The 22,391-nt window shown below is 38.8% G+C and overlaps 1 protein-coding gene across 4 annotated transcripts in view; it reads right to left on the bottom strand.

The window, feature by feature from the left end:
• The window catches only part of nlgn2b (neuroligin 2b), a 77,050-nt gene that overhangs the window by 47,686 nt on the left and 6,973 nt on the right, over positions 1 to 22,391 (bottom strand). For all 4 annotated transcript variants that reach the window (XM_089126109.1, XM_089126108.1, XM_039677667.2 and 1 more), the window contains exon 2: positions 2,245 to 2,962. In XM_089126109.1, the coding sequence (XP_088982235.1) occupies positions 2,245 to 2,731 (487 nt within the window). In that variant the 5' untranslated portion in view covers positions 2,732 to 2,962. The remainder of the gene's footprint in view (positions 1 to 2,244; positions 2,963 to 22,391) is intronic.

Here is a 22,391-nt window from a genome sequence, read left to right on the forward strand (position 1 = left end):
ACACAGCAGCGGTTAGCACATATAAACGTGTGTACACCTCCACAACACTGTCAGATGCATTAATCACCTGCTGTGGGGGCATTGTTTCTCTGTAAACAGAGATTTGTGTGTTTATTTTAATGTTGTAGACCCATCTTAACTCTGCAAAGGTGGCATAGATGTCCCATCTAAAGTATTAAATGTCACATGTCTGCACACACACTTCAGATCCACTGCATTGCTGTCTGTGAGAATATCGCAGTGTTTACAACTGTATACACATGAAACAAATGCTTGCACATTCCCTTGTGAGTAAATGTAATTTATCTTCATAATTATGAAAAAAATATCATCTCGTTATGTGGCCCCAGATTTGCTTATTATCTCTTATTAGGGAAGAAATATTTCTTTACACAAAAGGCTGTTTCTTTCAACTCATGTGTGCATATAACACATGGACTTCCGGATGAGCTAATTCTCTCAGAGCTAAATATAGAATCATTAATTATATATCTCCTTCATTCTTATTTATGATTTTTTACATGTGGACCTACAAGAGTTGGTAGGAAAGAATATACACAAATTAGATATTTTAATGTGGTAATTTAGCCCGAATGAGATTAAATAGAGAGCAAATGAAAACATATGCTTCTCGTTAGAAAAATATTGTAAACAAATCTAAAACGTCTCAAAATATGTTTCATGATATCTGTACCAGTGGAATCACAAAAATTAAAAGAGAACAAACATGTCAAAGTGTGATTTAGATACAACAAAGACACCCTATTTTAATTTATCTTAAAACGCTAGAGCAAGATTCAAACTTGCAATCACTATCTGAGCTGCTCGAAGACTGAAATCCTAGAATCGCTCATGCAATGGATGCGTCATCCAACTGCAATCTACAGCACTTAGTGAATGTATATCTACAAATTAAGGAAGACTGATTTACTGACTCACTGTAATGGACAGGCACATTAACACACTCAAAGAGTACAGAGTTGCTAAAACGCAAAAGTGCTATTAGCATTAGAAGACCTCCTGTGTATATGGTTTCATCGTTGAAGAGCTTTCATCTCTCGAACAAACACACATTGCCTGCCACACTCCCATGACCATGACAGCCCATTTTGAGAGCTGGCACAGTGAGACATTACCCAGCAGTCTCTGCACAACCCATTTACAAACTGCAGCGAGGCAATTTATCAGAGACTTTAGCACATGCTCAGATTCTTGCCTGTGCAGTTTCACTAACAATCACTGACTGGAGCATGTTAAATATCCGTCACGCTCGCAAGAGTTCTTGCTCTTTTTAGCCCTGGCAACTACCGTTTTGTATGCACTAAATGCAACTAATCTAACTGCATGTGATGATGAGCAACAGATTAGCTTATTTTACCGGAGAACAAAAAGAGAAGGAAAACGGGTTATAGAGCTGGTAAGTCCCGCCCATCCGTAAAACTCCAAGTGGACCTCTAGGTTGAAAAAGCGTCAATGCAAGTGAATGAGAGAAAATAATTCTTTTCTGATCCTGTTTATATGTTGTTGTCTGTGAATGTTTTATTTAATTTCTCATGTAACGAGTTTGACAGTATATTGTATGATTCTTAGGAATAGACATAACGAGAAAGACTAAACGTCGCATATGTGACGTCGCCGCATAACACATTTTCCCTTCAGAAATCACGGCTTTCACCACGCTCTACTAGTTTGTACTCTCCCTGAAAGAAGGCGGTTAAGTACACCAAAAACACAGGCATGTTTAGCGGGATCCGTGTGCTAGTGGGGGTGATGTATATCAAACACGTCGAAAGAGTTTGCTCTAACACAAAGTCCAACCGTATGAAAATTCTACCCGCTAAATTGTAGCATTCTTTACACGAAAAATTATATAAAAAAAAATCACAGACAACATATGTTCACATTCATTGCAAAATTCAAACGGGATTCGAAAATAATTATTTTCTCTCATTCACTTGCATTGACGATTTTTCAACCTAGAGGTCCAGCGGGGTAAGCTGAAGGGGCGGGACTTACCAGCTCTATATGAAAAGAGTGTCTTTGAGTTTGAAGACAAACTCTCTGTAACACACTGCTACAGTAAGTCAAAATCACACAAGAAGAATACAAGTGATTAGTTTCCAAGAAAGGGTGAGCATGCGAATGTACGTTTTTGTGTGGGTGACAATATGTTTTGGCTATTGTGAGTGATCATGAATATGAATGGAACATTCCACAGATAAACGTACATTTCGATGAACTTACCATCCTCTGTGGGCACGTAGACGTTGAGGTAAAGGCAGTCCTCGCTCTGGTTCTGTACATATGCCGCAGCTGCATCCAGGTTGTCGGTGAACCATACGGGAAGCATGATCTCTGGCAGCACTCCGTGGATGTTCTGCGGGCACACTGGTGCAAACTGGGTAGCATTACGGATCTCCTGCCAGGAGCCTGGTGCCTCCGGGGGCTGGAAGCGCCTCTCGCCCACTGGCGGGGTGGCGTAGGGGACGCCCAAGTACTGCTCGACCGGGCCTAGAATCTCATTGTTCAGTTCCTTGCGTACGCCCCGGAGCTTCCCGTAGCCTGTGGTGACCATAGGGTGCTTGGCGGCGGTGAGGTCTGCCCGCTGGCAAGAGGACAGTGCTAGGCGCAGCGCCAAGCCTAGCAGCCACACCAGGCAAGTGTCAGATATGCGGCGCGGGCAGGAGCGGGCCGTTTCCCGCCGCAATTGTGCCACGCCCACCAATGACATGCTTGGGCTGGGGTGAGTGGCGCCCCAGCGACGGGTAACTATAAACGAAACGGATAAGGCCGAAGAGTTTCAGGCTGCTCCAGTGGTCTCGAAAGTTAGGAAATTTGCAGAGGCGAGGGTGTGTGTATCCTCAGTGGAGCAAAGAAGAAGACTGCTGACACTGAGCGGTAAAGAACTTCATCCTGATGTTAGTGCAACATGCGCTTCTATTGCGATTTGCTCATTAGTTCCCTACAGGGAGAGAGAGACAGAAGCAGAAAGACAGATATCATTAACTGCACACAGTAAAACATGCATACCAACACTATCAAACACAATAAAAGGTAATTACAGTATTGCCTGAGGTTTAAAAATCATATCAACCATAAACATGTGAAACATGAATCTAATTAAATATCATTTGTTCCACTGCATATAATCTTTCTCTTAATGTTTGTTTAATATCTTGGTTGAAATATCTTCTTTTTCTGGTGTATTCTCTAAGGCGCTTAATTACAGATGCATATCTGGACCATGGGCCGTTCTCTATCTCCATTGCGCTGTCACATCGTTGAGAGGTGCGCAACACATTCACGCTCGGGTACCGGGGGGTGTGAAATACTGAGTGTGTTGCTTAATTGACTTCCTTGGAGGAGATGACAGCACAAGTGTGTTCATTTTAAGTCCCCCCCCACCGACGTGCTGATGCTCTAGATTCTTGGTTCCTGCCTCCCCTCCGTTCCACTTGACTTAGCCGTGCTAGTTTCAATCTCGCTAGAGTAGATGGGGGCATTTGGGCGTGATGACTGTCTGCCGCTGACAGTCTATGACACAATCACCTTCCCCCCTTTGCTAAGCTAAAGACATACATCTACAGGCGGGAATTAACCACATGACATAATGATCTACGAGGAACGCAAGGAGAAGTGTTTACCGCCATTTTGGCATAAAAAGACGTTATGAACGGGGACTGGGTGTACTGAGACAGACCAATTTAAAATCGACCTATAATGAGATACTTAATTCTGGAGTCATACGGTGTACCAGGAATCAGTGATTCAAGAACGATGATATCATACACGATTGGTCCTGGAAACTGCTTACAGAGTGAATAATGTACAGTGGACAGCATCAACTAGAAAGCAGTGTTATGTTAGTATCATTTATATGCTACCAAAGGTTTTGTTTATATATTTTGAATTAGCTTTTATATTTTCAGTTAAGTTCTTGCAGTTTTTTAGGGGTGCTTTGGACATTTTTATTTTTTAAGTTTTTAATTAGCTTTAATTTATTTTAGTATTTAAACTTATTTCAGATAGGTGCCAAAGCAATATTTCTAGTAACATTAACATTTCTGTCTAGTATTTGCATTTTCTTTTATTTCAGCTTTATTTCAATTATTGCTTTTTTTTGGTAACAATAAAAATATTGTTATGAAGAGTATGTAAAACTACAATCTATACACACACAACATGCAGTAAATCATGAGTAAGCCATGTGGAAGCAAAACACTTTTTTCTTTTTATAGAAGGTTAATATACTGATTGTGCCGGGAAATATGTGGCATGGATTTAAATATGGTAAAAATGTGTTGCTGCATTAAACAGTGGCATGCAGTGGTGTTCTGAAATGAGGCAAAGTCAGTTGTTTTTTAAAACATCGAATGCAAATTCATGTCCCAATTGAACTTAATGTTACCACGTTATCATGGTTAAATATTCATGAAAATGTTACTTCTACAATACACAAAAAAACTCTGATTCTATGACTCTATGATTGTGTTATTTATTAAAACCAAGCATAAATCTAAAGGCAGAAACCATTTAAACAATATACTTGATTTGCAAACTGGTGTTCAGCTGTTCTTATTAATATTCAACTTATTTTCAGATCATCAAACATGCTCGATAAACACAGACTGTCACAGACACGGAGATGTATCTTTAATTTCTCCAAGCTGATTGCTCATTAAAAAAGACCACAGTCATCATGTTTTCAGGCCATTTCAAGTTTGATTTTTGAACTGACAAAGCATCTAAATGGCTGAGTTGTTTGCTTACTTTTTAATTAGTCTTCCCATTAACGGCATCATTTTTGTTCATTCAGACTGACACACGGAATGTGCATGTAAACAAGAGGCGGGATTTCAATCACACTAACCAATCACATCCAATCATTTCTAATCATAGCGTGATGGAGGCATTGCCTCCTCTAATATGACTTTCCCCCATTCATTCTCATTTAGCCCCCACTTAACCCACCGCAAACTTAAGGGGGTCTGTTAAAAGTCAATGGGCTCAGGCAAGCAAGAGAGATGTGACGTCCTGCTGTACCTGCTGAGTGTTACTTTTAAAAAAGAGTGACACATTTTGCACGGTTTATTTTTGTAATATGTATTATTTTCTCATTTTATTTTATTTATTTATTTATTTATTTTTTGAAGAGGCACTGCCTCCCTTGCCTTCTCAGAGGAAACGGTGTTCTTTTATCAGGTAAAGTTTATAAATGGTTTACGCAGCCCAATTTGTCACATAAGCCCGATGCCGCTCGTCATTTAGATGTCTTTACAGGCTTATTAAATGTTTGTTTGACATCCAAATTAGAGGAAAACCTGACAATTTCAAAGTTTCTGAATTCTGCAAAAAATCTGTGGAATAAAAACAAGATAGCTGCAAGTGTTTTTAAAAAAGAGAGAGACTGTCAGATTGGGTTTAAGGACCAGATAAAAAGTTTGAAGTAAAAAAAATAAAAACACTTTGTAAAGATGTAGGCTGACTTCTCAACAGCAGAATGCCAATCTGTGTAGGAGTTGTGAGTGTAGTTTGGACACCATGAAGGCTGTAGAACCACTTTAAAAATGACAACTGTTGTCCCAAGATCTACATCGACAAATTCAAGAATGAAGTAAATGTCTCCTCGTAGGCCCTGAGCAAACTGCTCCTTTCTGCTGATCAAAGCCTGGAGACTTTATAGAGAAGCAAATGTATGCTAAAGTAAATGTGTGCACAGCCGCAGAGAACACACAGCCAAACTGAACAGCTGAGGAACAATATGTACGTTTGCACAGGCAAAATACAAACCATCTTAGTGGAACATCTGGGCATCTGATCATCCTCGCAAGAGATTCAACAAAGAAATCAAGAGTCAAGAGCAAAGACAGAATCATCCAGCGTATGGTGTTCTTCAAGCACTCGGCATCTCCATGGCAACCAAACTACATCTAATCAACCTAGCGGCACCAAATCTGGACACAAAACACCTGGAGTAGAAAATCACCAACAGCAGGAGAACCTGACTAAGAGGAAGACACATGTGTCAAAATCCAGAGCTCACAACTGCACTAAAAGATAAAAACTATTTCAAATACAACATACAGTGACAGCATCTAATACCATAAATATTTTATACTGAACTATTCTTTTAATAAAAAAATAGTTACTTGCTTTTAATTCTGTAGAATATTAGTAGGCTAATACTAGCTATGTTTAAATGTGTTCCCCGGTACATTTTTGCTATGTCTGATTAACAAGTGTCCACACCAACAGATGACAATGTTTGGTTTATTAAAAGCATTTGTTATACTGTATATACCGTCATATACTGCCCAGCCCTAATTTGTACCACAACATGTTTTCGACGCGTATGTTCCACGTCACACGTGACGTCACGTGTTTCTACTTAAAATTTACGGGATGCGTGTGAACGCAACGCACTCACAGATTCTGGAAAATCACTGGCAGTGTGAATGAACCAAAATCAATGATGAACCCGGGACAAATTATCCGGGTCTTTTCCAGAATCTCTGTGTAACAGGGGCTTATCATTTCAGCTCAAAATATTTCATAGACAAATCTAGACACCTGATATCAACAACCACAAAGTCACTGATGGCACTTAAAACCATCAGCAAGAAATAAAAGCAATTATGTAAGAAGTATGTACTGTAAGTAGCCACTTAAAGGATGCTTTCATCCAAGAAACTTACAATTAGGCCATTAAGATGCCGCCAAGTTCCAGTACAGTTGATTCCAAGCAGTTGTTCCTACTTGAGCGCATCATCCAACTGTTTCAGAAGCCCATTCACTGTCTCCACTCCTATTGGTAGTCGTCGCTCATTTGTATATAATTACAATCTGTTAATCTTTGTTGCTATCAACAGCTGCTGTCACTATCACCACAACAATCACAATGAAAATGAGAGACTTCCAATCAAATTCCCCAAGAGCAACATTTCCTTAAAGGGTTTGTCAACCATAAATGAAAATTGTGTCATCATTTAGGCTACTCACTCAAATGTAATTTCAAACCTGTATGACACACACACAAATTGAAAATTTACAGCAAAAGTAACCTAACCGAGCATCAGAACATTTAAAGGAACTTGCAATATTAAGAATATCCTATTTTTGCTTGCGTGAATGCGTGTAGATGGGTGTGTTGGTACACCAAAATATCCTAATCTTATCAATATTAATGAGACACAATTAAGGCCAAAGATTCACCCTCGCCCGGTGGGGCTGCAATTGAACTTCATAAATATGCAGTTTTTAGCTGACCCCCCACCTTCAAATACACAGCCACACAAATACGTGTTTAACCTGCTGAGGCGCTGTTACATCACCAGCAGCGTGTGGTAATAAATCAAGAGTGTATGAAGACAGCAAGAAAAAGACAGCATGCTCCCTCAGCTCCCCAGGTAAAAGGTTTCCGAGCTCATCAAGATCAGGCCCTTGTTATGATGTACGCTCAGTAAGCTAGTGAAAATGTCTCCCAGTCGTGATCAAGATCTCTGACATGACAAAATGCACCCTTCAGATACTAAATGGTATGTCAAATTGTGTCCTAACAGGCAATTGACATGACATGTCACAAAGTGACAGCAATGAGACATGTCTTAAACCCGAATTTTTTTTTTTATTATATTATGGGAAAAACTCTTCAAATGAGACGCATTGATGGCAATTGAGCCGTCGTTACAGTAGCAACTAAATGTTTTGATATTTCACTCAGTCGCCTATTCCTGCAAAACACCAAAGACTAAAATGCTCTTGATCGATTGGTTAGGACATGCACATATTTCATTTCCTATAAGGACACCAGGGGACTTCCTAATGCTATGGGGGCCGCATGCAATCGGTGATCCAAAACACACAGTTACACACACACACAGTTTCTCTGAGGGAGAGCCTTATTGATAAAACTAGATATGGTCAGTTCATAAATCACTCACAGACAATTTCTTGTGTGTTTGTGTATGTGAAATGGCCTAACTGAGTGTAAGAAGCCCACGCAAAGCCCTTGTTGATTAGCTGCGTGTGGGCTAGGTTAGGCCCTCAGGGGCAGCAGTAAGTCTGTGAGTAAATAAATAATAATAAAAAAAAAACGTACGCCCCTCTTTCTGTTTGTTGACGGATGCCTCAGTAGTTTGAAGCAGATTTCTTTTCCTGAAGCAAATGCAGTCCTACTGGACCTGCAAATAAAGCACTCACCGCTAGAAGGACATGCAAAAGGATCCTAATTGAGAGGACTGTGTGTTTGTGCGCTAATATAACACACTGCTCATTCTCCGTCCACTACAGTAAGTGACTATGATGCAGAATTCCCGTTCAGCTCGGGCCCTTATGCTTGATGCATTCAGCAGCGGGCTTGGGCTCAGATCCATATTAGTTCAGCAGATTCAAGAGATTAATGCAACTCTTGAGTTGAGTTCGATAAAAAAAAAAAAAAAAAAAAAAAAAAACTGCGAGGGCACGTACAGATGACTTGAATTGCAAGCAGAATTTTTAGCATTTGCTCAGTCTACATGAAAGTGACCCTGAACTGGCTCAAAGGGCGAAGTCTCTAATCCAAGGCAATGAGATACAGAGATTCATTCATCTCTATCCAAAATAATTTTTCTTTCATGACATTATAATGCTCTTTTAGTGCTGTTTGCCAAGTATTGTTCTTTAGCATAAAACTCGTCCTTGATAAGACTAACATTACTATTAGGGTAAGATGTAGGACGATACCTCCTTAAGAACAGTGTGCGTTTCGTGTGTACACGATAATGATGCATTATGAAATGCATTGTAAAGGGAAATAAATTTGATCATTTACAAAATTGAAAATCAGGATTATGGGGTAAAATGACATCTTTTCTGAAGCAAGAATCATCTTGAAGTAAACGTATTCCGACTGATTTTTGCTGAATACAAGAATACACAGCTTTTTGAGAAGATGTCAATCATGTAAAATACAGAATCAAATATTCTTAGAATACATTTCTTAGAATAGATTTCTAAGAATATTCTTAGAAAATATTCTTACAATACATAGAATACATTTTTACAATTTTGTTGAAAATAGAAGAGATTCAACTGAATTACTGTTCACCATATTTTTTTGTATGAATTATACAGATCTCGACTTTTTTCAGTTGAAGGTTATTCAATAATTGCAAACTATGACACACGATTAAAGGTGCAGTGTGTAGATTTTAGCAGCATCTAGCGGTTGCACTAATGGCTCAGCCCACTGCTCTTTCAGAGAAGCTACGGTTGCTAAAATGGGAAAAACATATCGTCGCCAGAGACAACAGAGAATAGCCAGAGTAAGCCAAGTTTCTGTACCACAGTCCATTATAAACCACATCATAGATAAAGTTTACAAAGCCATAGTAAGGTGAGGATCAAGGCTCTTAAAATATACTATAATAAAAGTAATCATCGGCTAATTCAGATTGTCTCACGAACGTAACCAGCGCATTTCTCCCAACATAGCAAAACCATAAAACAGCGAGGGAGAAGAACCACATGAAACTATCCAACTAGATATATTTTGTCTAACAGGTTAGTAAAAGTTTAGCTGGCTAATTTGAGCTGTTATAACGGTTCATTGAGTAAGGTCTTTATACACCACTAAACAGTTATGGATCTTCTTTTGCATTTCTGTCAATAGATCCTCAGAAATATTACATATTGCACCTTTAAATGATGGCACTCAATTGGCCTGTAGGTTATGATGAATAATGATGTCTGAAATAGTAATTTAAATCAAGTAGATTATTTATTCAATTTCAATTAAATAATAAAGTAAATATAATGAATTCAACAATAAAATCAACAGCAATCACATGCCACTGGGTTTTTTTGTCCAAATTCTTAAAGTCTAACTAGGATTTTTATTTTTATTTTAATCATATCTAAGTTAATCATTACACATCCTTCAAAACAAACAGACCTAACTTGAAAATTGAACATAAAATACATACACAGATCGTTATTCTCTACTGAAAATAAATTAAATCACTTTACCTCAGGCAGGGACTACTCATGGTTTCATAAAATTTGAAAATCTATATGATGTTCTTTCTTATAACATAATAAACATTCCCATTTTAATTACCATTTATCTTTTCAATCTGTTCTCTAAACATTATCCATTTACCAGCAGTAAAATCCAAACTAGGTCCGACCTCTGTCATCTACAAACAGGATCAGATAACAACTGCTGTCTCAGTCTTCACAATTTAGCACCACTTCACTACGTGATCCTGTAACGGCTCCAACCTTCTCCATCAGTCTAAAGTGGTTACTATCACCTCCAGGTGTGACCGCCTGCCCAGAGCCATCAGCCACTGCTGTACATCATCTACAATCTCCTGCCGAGGATCTGGCACCGCCTAAACCAAACAATACCCTGGAGGGAACAGCACGATTCTGACAACTGCAGGGGGACAGTCAAGTGCCAATTAGTGACATGGGGTATATGGAAAATGCTTTTTTAGCTACATGTAAAATTCTTAAAAGTGAAAGACTCCATTAGTTATTATGGCACAAATCAATCAGTCAGCAAACCACATAACTTACATTCATCATAAACTAAACAAGCTAATGGGTATTACCAAAGGTTGCTCGGTTCAGGGTTGCTGATATTAACAGAAGTACAGTAGTTCAATGTGTTCAAGGAGTTCAATATCAATGTGATGTCTGGTGCATTTCCATGAACTGGTTGAAAAAAAATAGGCCTTTTCGTTTTATTTCTTTCAGTTTTGGCTTTTCCAGAACTGCCCATGCTGCATATTACATTCAGCGAAAAAAATATATAATATATAGGCCTATATATTTAGTTATTAGTTCTGTTTGCCCTCACTAGTTTCTTTTAAATCCTCCAGCAGAAACGTTAAAGGGACAGGTCATACAAATTTACTCACCCTTGTGTCATTCCGAACCCGTAAGACTTTCATTCATCTTCGGGAACACAAATGAAGATCTTTCTGATGAAATCTGAAAGCTTTCTTTCCGTCCCTTAAAGGGTTAGTTCACCCAAAAATGAAAATTAAGTCATTAATTACTCACCCCCATGCTGTACCAACCCCGTAAGACCTTCGTTCGTCTTCAGAACACAAATGAAGATATTTTTGATTAAATTTGAGAGCTGTATAACTACCACATTGGCTCCTAAAGGACTGCCTCTTGACGGCCCAGAAAGTCAATGAAGAAAATGTTTAAATATCCCAAGTGACTACCGTGGCTCAACTATATGTTTATCAAGCGACGCGAATACTTTTTGTGCGAAAAAACAAACAAAAATAACGAGTTTATTCGACTATTTCTTTTCTTCCTTGTAGGCCAGAACGAGACTTCCTTAGATTTCCACGACGCATGTGCGAGATTTGCGATCTGCGCACACCAGCTTACACTACTTCAGATCGCAATTCTCGCGCATGCGTCGTGGAAATCTAAGGAAGTCTCGTTCTGGCCTACAAGGAAGAAAAGAAATAGTCGAATAAACTCGTTATTTTTGTTTGTTTTTTCGCACAAAAAGTATTCTTGTCGCTTGATAAACATATAGTTGAGCCACGGTAGTCACTTGGGATATTTAAACATTTTCTTCATTGACTTTCTGGGCCGTCAAGAGGCAGTCCTTTAGGAGCCAATGTGGTAGTTATACAGCTCTCAAATTTAATCAAAAATATCTTCATTTGTGTTCCGAAGACGAACGAAGGTCTTACGGGGTTGGTACAGCATGGGGGTGAGTAATTAATGACTTAATTTTCATTTTTGGGTGAACTAACCCTTTAACAGCCTACACAACTACCACTTTGAAGCTTCAACATGTTCATAAAGGAGATCGAAAAACTAATCCATTTGAATTTATTGGTTCGTGTTTATTAATTTACATGTTTGCTTGATGTGCGAGAACCAATGAGATTCATTCTTATGTGTTACACAGCACATTTGAGCTTCTGCAAGAACCAATGAGGTTCATTCTTGTCTAACGCAGCACTTTTGATCTTCCACAAGACATTGGTTCTCATGTGGCAAGCATGTACGGTTAAGCTTCTGTTTATGTTCGCTGATCAATGTTCACCATATAAAGTGATCGTGCCTCTTCAGAAAATTTGGACTAAACCACTCAATTCATATGGATTAGTTTTTCAATCTCATCAAAGTGGTAATTGCAAATTACACAGATTTTATCAAATGTTGAATTATGTTGAGTTCTATTTAGGGCTCTCACAATATCACACTCTAATACAGTTATTGTGGCCAAAAACAAGTCATGATAACAAGATCATGGAGTTAAATTCATCTTTAACTTTTTTTTTAGCCATGTCTGTGATATTCTCCTACATGAATTTGTGTGTATTAATAACATGAAGCATGATGATCAATATTGCATTTTTTTTGCCTTTCATAGTTATGGTAACTATCAGTTACGTCCTATGTTGTGCCCCTAACATGTCACCCAACTCGGACAACAAGCTACTGTAAATGTCACAGTCATTCAAAATGAAAAGTGAGAGGCCTTGAGTCAGAGTACTAAAGGGCTGAGATGAAGTCTCTTATAAAGACATGAAGCTCTCATGGCCTGTACATTAGCAGCCAATAACGCAGCCTGGCTCCTGTCTGGCAAGGTGGGGGTCTAAATGCCCTTAAGCGCAGCAATGACCACACATGTGATCTCAATCACATATGGATTGTTCTGGAGCACTTTTTAATAATGAGCCATTCCTCTCGCATGAATGTGAAATGTGGCATTAATTCATCTGTGCTGGGAATCTCTGCGTGAACGGCACTGAGCTGGGCCAGGTCCATCTGTGCACACGGTGCCCACAGCCTTGTCTAACTTTGTGTCAGCAACGAGTGCCCACAGCACCTTCTGTCCTGCTGTCACAGCAAAGAGGAGGGTTGTTTGATGGAGTAACGGCCCTTTGGACAGACGCGGGGGTGTGTTCAGCCGGACGAATGGTCAGAGCCAAGTGTGAAAATGCACATCGGAGCGGTGGCATTTGAACAAATGGGCCACCACGAGACCCTGACGTCCCGCCACTGGCATTGTAGACATGACTTCTGGCCAGGCTGTCAGAATCGGCCAGTCCACCAGGGTATGTCGGCGGTTAACTAAGCTCAGAACACCCTACAAGACGACACATGGGATTATTTGTGAAATGTTAGCTGTCGTGTCAACACAAGAAAAAATAACCCGGTGTTCAGAAAAAGCACACAAACATATGTCCAAACATAATGTGCAGTAAGTGAACTTCCAGCACAATTCTCAAGTAAAATGAACGCGCATAAAAATGACACTGCTAACAGCAGTGTTAGGGAGTAGCTAAATTACAGAATGTCACTTGTCAATCATTAAATGAGCCAACAAACGACAACTGAACATATTCTTTCTGCAAAAACAGTCAGTGCAGTGTGAATTAGCCTTAAAATTTCACTGCTAACTTAGCTGTAGCTCAGCTGTCATCAAAACAGAGTAGTACTGTACACTAACAAATTAAATAAGGTCAATTTTGATTTTGTGCGTACTTTAACATTTTACTCATGGTGTACCTTTTCTACTGTTTTTAACATTACACCGTAGTGTGCATGTGGCTTTACTGCAGAGTGGGCTAAACTAAAGTGCTCTCATAAATGTGCTCTCCCATATTGGAAAAACGTAGAACAGATTTAAAAAAAAAAAAACTCCATAAAACGGATTAAAAAGTCATTGATTTGAGTGAATTGATTATAGCAGAATACTTAGCTAAATGCTGCAGTTCATCATGTTTTTAACTCAATTATATTCTTTATTTATTCAAAACTCCATTGTTTGTGAGCCAAAATGTGGCTCTGATTAAGAAATAATCATCACAAGTTATGTTTAAAAAGATATTGGCTCCTTAAGTAGCTTCAGTGTAGTTAGCTACTGTTTCTTTGCAGCTTGTAGCACTGTGTATCTCCTTTTTCAAAAAGGTAGCTTGACTCTAGATTAGCTCCTTTAAATTATGATTAGCATGTAGCTTAGCAAGCTAGATTCAAAGTAGCTTCCATGATGCTGGCTTATAGTAATATCTAGTATGGGGTAATTCAACTTTTTTTTTAAATGATATTCTTCATTAATCTATTCCTAGTTAATCCACTCCAAACTTTAATGCCCTGACTGAGGGAAGTCTGGAATGATTTGTGGCTAAATCTATTCTTAGCTGATCTGTTCTTGACAGCGCCATTGGAGCTGGAGGTTAAGCTGTCCGTGAGAACAATCATTTTAGAATGGGAGTTCATGTTTCTGTGTTAATTTCAGGGTGACCCCATAATTACTCTAAGACATTGCACTGTCATCATTTGTGAGTTCAGAGCCTTATCCCACAATTCCCTCTGCTCAGCCTGCTGAAACAGTTTTGAAAAAAGTATGCGTGTGAGTATTTTGTATGTGCGAGACAGAGCTATTCATATGGGTCTTGAAGAGTTCGGCTTAACTGTGATAACACTAAACTGTTTCCATACACCCTAAATAACAAGAGAGCAAGTGTCCGGCCAGAAAGAAGATAAACGAAGATGGATAAGGCTGTGTTCGAAAATGCATACTGCCCATACTACCAATGCAGTATACTATACTGAACAAAATTGTAAACACAACACTGTTATTTTTGCCCCCATTTTTCATGAGTTGAACTCAAAGATCTAAGCCTATATTGTTCACAAATCAGTCTTAATCTGTGTTAGTGAGCACTTCTCCTTTGCCGAGATAATCCATCCACCTCACAGGAACGCCATATCAAGATGCTGATTAGACAGCATGCACAGGTGTGCCTTAGGCTGTCCACAATAAAAGGCCACTCTAAAATGTGCATTTTTACTGTATTGGGTTACTTTTTATTTTTGTATTGTGCATTTTTACTGTATTGCTGATCTGAAAACCAGTCAGTATCTGGTGTGACCACTATTTGCGTCACACAGTGCACATCTCCTTTGCATAGAGTTGATCATGTTGGTAATTGTGGCCTGTGGAATGTTGGTGCACTCCTCTTCATTGGCTGTGCAAAGTTGCTGGATATTGGAAGGATCTGCACTCTAAAAAAATACTGGGTAGTTTTAACCCAATTTTGGGTCAAATACTGAAGTATTCAGAGCATTCTAAGCGGAACAATGTATCCCGCAATGCAACTACGTAACAAAATTTGAATTGGCGTTTCCGGCATGGGAGGCGCACTAACAAAGATGCTAAAGATTCTCTAATGTCAGTAGTAGTGCTCTACTCTTGAGGTCCAGGAAGTGATTCAATCGCTCTTACTAGTTGCCCTCCGATATATTAGCATACTCTATGCAAACAGAGTGTACACAAAAACATTTTCATGCAAAAAGGCAGTTTGACTGTAGTTTCTTATAGTGTATGTGAGCAGGATATATATTTAACCTACATATAAATACTCTCAACACAATATTTAGAACATTGTGCTAGTATTCCTTTCTACACAAAGCCTGTTTGAACACTTTAGGTTTATTTCCCAAAATGCACCCCCCAGATCACAGCAAGATAAAAAACAATCAACTAAACAATCTCATAAATAATCAAATAAAAGTCATTAAAGAGGGCTTTAATGAAGCAGGAGGAGAACCTATTGATGAATGAATGAAGGAGACTCAGGATACGACCCAGCGGGAAGACAGATAGGTGTGAAAAAAGAGAGAGAGAGAGAGAGAGAGAGAGAGAGAGAGAGAGAGAGAGAGAGAGAGAGAGAAAAAAAAACACAACACCACACATCTCAACCTGTTTGGTCAGACAATCAATATATCACCATGGAAACCAGTTTCCTTTTATTTAGAGAAAAACATACAGATAAATACAGAGCAGATTACGTTTATAGTTTCTAATAATACATTTGGCAATTTACTAATTTCATTTCACCTTAGAATTTTACCTAATGTGCTAAAAGAGTTCAGTGAGGACGTTAAGTTGATAAAACTGTATGTTTTCCATTAGTCAGTCTGGTCTGTAACGCCTACCCTACAGCTGACTGCTGTGACTCATGGCTTATTCACAGCACTGCCTTTTAGTTTATTAAGTCCTTTTACACCAATTTGTTTCAATCCCACCTTTTTACACCACATGAGGACAAACTGTCCTGTTTCGTTGTGTGGGTTGTATGTGTGTGTGTGTGTGTGTGAAATAGATGTCTCTTTCATTCTCTGAAACAACCTCTGCTTTCATAGTACTGTGAATTTATGTGTCAAAGTTTGTAAAAAAAAAAAAAAAAAAAAAATCCTGATAATACTTTAACCATTTTTTAACCATAGGAAATTGCGCCTAAGAAAGTATACATATTCTGTACACACACGCACAATTCTGATTGGCTGGAAGGTGTGCAATAAAACTGTTTAATGCACAGGTAGTTCCAAGTCAGTTTATTCACTGCTCTATATTAATACGCTGCTTTTATTGAAGCACACACACACATCACTGACTCACACCCAGAGATCAGAGATCATGCTGCGGCGCACACACAGAAACATTAAGGAGCACCGAATGCTGACCCCATGAATGCTGCTACTGAATCACTTGCATTATATTGTTCAACAAGGAGGTGGTGGTGACATCACTGTTTTTAAAGTAATTCAACTCACAACATCATTGCTGAACAGATGCAGGTAATTCACACGCACATCTTTCTCTTTCTCTCGATAGGCTCATTCATTCATTTTTTAATTCAATCAAATAAGGTTAACCATACTGCACTACTTTATCTCTGTACTAGATCTAAAAAGACGTAGACTAGCTGACGAAAATAAATCGCCATTTTATCTCAAGTCAAATTTAGCACTGCAAACATCAATGACAGCTTTAACTTGTCAATGCTGGCAAATAACCATGGGATAAGCAGGTTCCTTAAACTCAGGCTTCGTGTCAGGTCATTCTTTGCCTCCACGTCATGCATTAAAATAGCTTTTAATGCACAGCTAGTCATGGAATATCCCTTATATGAGCAATATCACACAAGTAGCTGTACATTGTGCAATATCGCTGTCATGTTAGCACGGCTGCTGTGTTAGTAGGTAATCACAGCTTGCTGATATACAGCCATATCGCATGCTACGTGTGTGAAATAGGCTAGGTGCACAAGCGTAGCGATGAACTTCCCTATTGTCAGAAGTTGGGATATCAGTTTCCGGTCTACGTTTGTTTATTAGCGGATGCGGATGAATATTCGTAGACCGGAAACTGATATGCCGACTTCTCACAATAGCGGAAGTTCGTCGCTACGCTTGTGCACGTAGCCTATTGTGTTTATACAACACTTTGATGCACGTGAGTAAATAAATAAGAAACAACAATGGAGTGTCTTTAAAAACCCTCTTTTATGCAGAACTACTTCCTGACAGTTAAGCCCAAGCCTCCGTTACTAATTCTAAAACGTCACTTTAGAACTAGTAAGGAAGGAACATTGAGTCGCTTCATTCATACTTTTTGTATGTTGAGTATCATGGCATTATGAGAGAGATGGACTAAACGAGTGTATGACCTGCATCTGATATAGAGCATTCATTCTTCAGGTCGATGTCCATATAATATCCAAAAAATTTAAATGTCTGCTGAGGAAAGTTTCCCATGACAGCGCTTAAACAACTTCCGTAATCTGACTCGATCATAAAGTCTTTGCTGCTATCTAATGGTGTGATAATGTAACATTCACTGAAGTCCACATTACGATCCTTTCTCAAAACCAAATACGGCATATTATTTATTTTGAATCATATTGACTGAACAACAATTTTAAAATTAACAACAATTGCCATTATGAAAGACAATATGAAATAAACACAAGCAAACAATTCAGTCAAACTTACAAACCGCAATCTACAGGATTCAAGTGAAATACAGCCTAAATAGTTATGAAACTTAATTTTCCACTTACCCAAAATCGATTTGCTCTGGAATAAGTAATAGATTAATAAGACCAAAGATCGCCCGTTTTATATACCAAATATTTAATCGCTAACCGCAAGCGGAGTGATACATACGGTGAAACGGAGTGCTGTTGCTGCGCAAAATAGATAAAAGAAACAGTGTATGTGCTGTTATTATAACTGTAAACTTTTAACTATTAACTATAACATGCATAAAACAGATTATCAAATCCTAACTGCATATCATGTACTATTATCGACCCCTTTTCAGTTGGTAAACATTGGTGACGTTTTTTTGTTGGCGGAGCTTAGGCGGAGTCAGAACGATTCCTCTGGCCGCTAGTATTGTTAGCTTGTTTTTGTAACAATGACTGGAGAAAATCCGATTTTATCTTAATGTGTAAGGTCACTCAGTGTCCAGGACCGCGATTGTTATTTCCGAAAGTTATTTTTAACGGACGGAACCAGATTGGCCGACCCGTAGCCGCGTACACGCTCACTCAATGCATGGACAATCAGACAGGATTAACGTTACGTTACCTCGGTTGAGTGGCCTGACTTCTACACCTACCTTACAGAGAAACCAATCGTAAAGAGAAACTGATGGCATATAAATCTTTCGTTGCCTAAACTATGTGCTGAATGGTCCTGTACAAGACCGAGACGATGACTATGTAAAGAGTGACATTACGGTGTGATTTTAATGATGTAAATATTTTCTAGAAATAAAAATTCCAGGTACAGCATATTCATTTTTTTCATCAATTCTTGCACCAAACAACACAATAAGATGACATTCAATAATAGTAACAACATTTTAAGCTCCTTATTACGTAGCCGAATCTGTGCTGGTTTGTATTGGCTGCCTCCAGTTTTAACTTTATATATATATATATATATATATATATATATATATATATATATATAAAACCTCACAGTATGTCTTTCCCGACAAAACCTGGATTTAATTTTCATTCGATTTAAGTTCATAAATTCCTTTAATCGAATAAAATGAAATCCAGGCTTTCCACAGACATACAGCAGTCTGTACATTTATAGCATTATATACTACGTAATACATTCAGGCTTCAAGTAAAGAGTTTTCTTGGTGAATGCTGCATTAAAGTCGACTGTCAATGCAACAACAAACACAGATTTTTCTATTTTTCAGTCTTTTGTATCAAATTCTCTCTCTGGCATCATTAAATCCAGCGCCTGTACAGTATGGTCTGCCAAACTACATGCAGACAGTTATGCCAAATTCCCCAGCAGACCCCACACACATCCACGACTTAAAAAGCAGCTCCAGCTCTCGCCAGCACCCCTCGCCGATCCTCCCACCTCAGCGAGTTAACCGACACATGAAAGCAAGTGAGACGGGAGAGGAGAGCCAGGCTGCAGTCTCCTGAGGCAACTCTCTTCTGTTTAGAGGCACCCACAGCCTTCTGAGGGGGGGGATTAAACCTCCACTGCTAGCCAAGCTAACTGGCCCTAACCGAGGAGTTCAGAAGACAGAGCTTTGGCTAAAAAGACCAAATTCCCCAGTGGCACATGCTTGTATCTGTGTGCACTTCCGTATGAACAAATTCAGTGCTTATTATGCAGATTTAAAAGTCGAAGAGTTTGTGCAGTTAGAGAGGTGATGATTACAAAACATACATTGGCGTTTTTTTTTTACGATGTTCCTGACGCTAAGCTGGTAGAATATGGCACTGTTATGCTAAAGGTCCTGAGTACATACTGATAAAATGTGCACGTCTGCCAAACCATGAAAACGTAACACTACTTGTTTTGGACGCTACAATGATTTGAGGAACCTTACAGCTGGGGTTTTCTAACTAGATCCAGGGTTTCAAGGAAAGGAAATTATTTTTTACACTTCAGTTCACCCAATTTGATATCATTTTTCCCCCTTAAAGACAGAAATCAGGAAATTCATCATATTTATTATTCTATATGGAAAATGAACAAACCTTATAGTTCTGTGAAAATTTTTCTTATAGTGATAGATTTTCCAGATAATATAGAATAAAATACATAAATACAAAGGATAATATAAACACTTTTTCACAGATTTAGTTATATTTGAAATCCTAAGATTTAATTGGGGTTTTATGTGTACATTATATATAACTGCTTTTATATTTTCCATTGCTAAAGATTCAACATATTTTGGGGATCTTTGGAATCAAAAAACCCAACCCTATCCACCTAATTTTTAATATAAAGCCAGTTTCCAGGGCCATCCACTTTACAATCTATTTTAACTGTGCAAAAACATCCCATTATGCTGCTTGATAATGCAAACTGGTTTCGTCTTATCTTATTATTTCAATGCATTATATTCATAAAGACACTGGTTTGTAGCAAAAAAATATTTGACCATTTACTGAACTGTGTTATACTTTAGCAGCAAATGAGTTTAAAGTCTCAGACATTCACAGAAAATAGCTTACTTCCAAATTGCAAACTAAGGTGGAAAGTACTGTTTAAAATATATGAAAGTGTTAATCAAATGGCAATGTCATCTTTTTTGGTAAGGGAAGTTGCTACTTTATAATCATGAATTGACTCCTTGAGGTTGTCACATAGCTAAATATGTCCAAAATTATGTCTACACATTACTTCCATGGGCTCTATCTTCTGCACCTATAGTACTTGACATTTCATTCAATTCTCTCTCCCTCCCTCTCTCTTTCACCCTCAGAGGCGAAATGAACCTGATCTCTGGCATCTGGTCTAGTTAGATGGATGTAAGGCGCATGAGGAGAAGGTGTATGGGTGAGAACCAATCTAAACAGGTGAAACCGAGCCACGCACGTTGCTGAGATGTTGGCCGTTCCTGTGAGTATGTGGACCCTGAGGAAAGGGGGGGCTGTGATTTAACTCAGGGTCTGGGACAGCCTAGATGGGCCCTATCCATCTTCCAAAGTAATTACGCATTGACGCTCCCCATTGGAGGGGGACGTCGGCCTCTCCATGGCTTTATAAATCACCACTCGCTACAAGTAGCAGGCCAGAGGGAGAGAGATGAGCGCTTGAACAGTAACATTGTGTTTTTAAACTTAAGGTGGAAAAAAAAAATCAGCAGCCACTGACATGCAATATAGAACATGTCTTTTTTTGTTGCTTAGGCTTTTAGTTTATGGCTGTCCAACTGAGATGCATTGTAAAGGGAAGAGAAATTCAACTCACTGTACATGAGCATCACTCAGTGAACTGTAACGGTGTACTTTCCTGCCTTAAACATCACACTCCTGTCCTCAGGGGATGTTTGGACATTTTCTCAGCCATGTTGTCTTTCAACACAGTTACCACTAAACACAGCACGAGTCAAGTTCTCGGGCGTCCTGTCTGTTTCTGTCCCTCTCCAGACAGAGTGATTGGTGGCACTGGTCCCAGCTGGGCTGGCATATTGATTGGGGGTCGGGAGGCTGGCCCGGCCCGATTTGTTTCCCTCAGAGACAGGGCTGTCAGTCAGCCATGCTGTACGCCTGGTTTAATGGCAATAGCTATGAGAGTGATTGAAGTACATGGGTGATCCCTCTGCTAACATGGTGATATGCTATCAGCCTTTTGGGACTTCCGCTATTCTGTCTTTTCCTTTCAAAATAATGGGTTATAAGAGAGAGAGTGAAGAAAAAGAAAGCCCCACCTTTGGTTAAAGGCGGTTTCTGTTCATGTAGTCAAGAAATAGAGACATAATTCCAATCCAAGCAAAGATATTAGGGACTGAAAAGCCCAGAGTCTGTCTTATTCTTTATAGTCAAAGTGAAGAGCAAAAAACTACATCACTTAACACAGAGAAATATTTCAGATTTTAAGCCACGCTGTTCATGAACTTCCAATGTGACCAGAAAAAAATTAATGCTGTACTCTAAGTGATGACTTGTTGTGCAGCAATCAAATGCAATTCTGGCAGCAAGAGAAACTAGGCAGCTTCATTTAATTTCGGGAGCTGGCCCATCAACATGCCTGCTCTAAATCTGTCGCTGTCCAGTGAGGAAGAGGTGCTGAAACGCTGTTTGTCAAAACATTCTGCATTACTTGTATACAGCGGACTATAATTTCCGCAACATTTAGATCGTTGCCGACACCGACATAAAACATTGCTGTGTGCAACATTCTCTTGGTCATTTTAATGATTCTTACACACGACTGAACAATGTTCAGGTACTAGACAATTACACATGGGATTTTAGCTGCCTGTTAAAAATAAATCCAAAGTCTACTAGACACATTAACACTTTACTGAATACAAATTTATGGAGCCATTAGTTCTATAGCCCGACTTAAAGGTCAAACGAGAAGTAATGCAGTTAAATTTCAAATTCCTCAGCATCAACACCAGAGCATGTTCGAAAGCTCTTTTGTAGATTACATTTCTCTAATCAGTTTAAACTGATCGTTTTAGCATATAATATAATCTGAGGGAATGCATAAATAATATTGCACAGCAAAGTTGACCATACTAAATATATAAAATCTCTGCTGGATTTGAATGTCAATGCTCGAGTTGATGA

This window comes from Pimephales promelas, chromosome 23, assembly GCF_988280905.1.
Source record: "Pimephales promelas chromosome 23, fPimPro1.hap1.1, whole genome shotgun sequence".
NCBI lineage: Eukaryota > Metazoa > Chordata > Actinopteri > Cypriniformes > Leuciscidae > Pimephales > Pimephales promelas.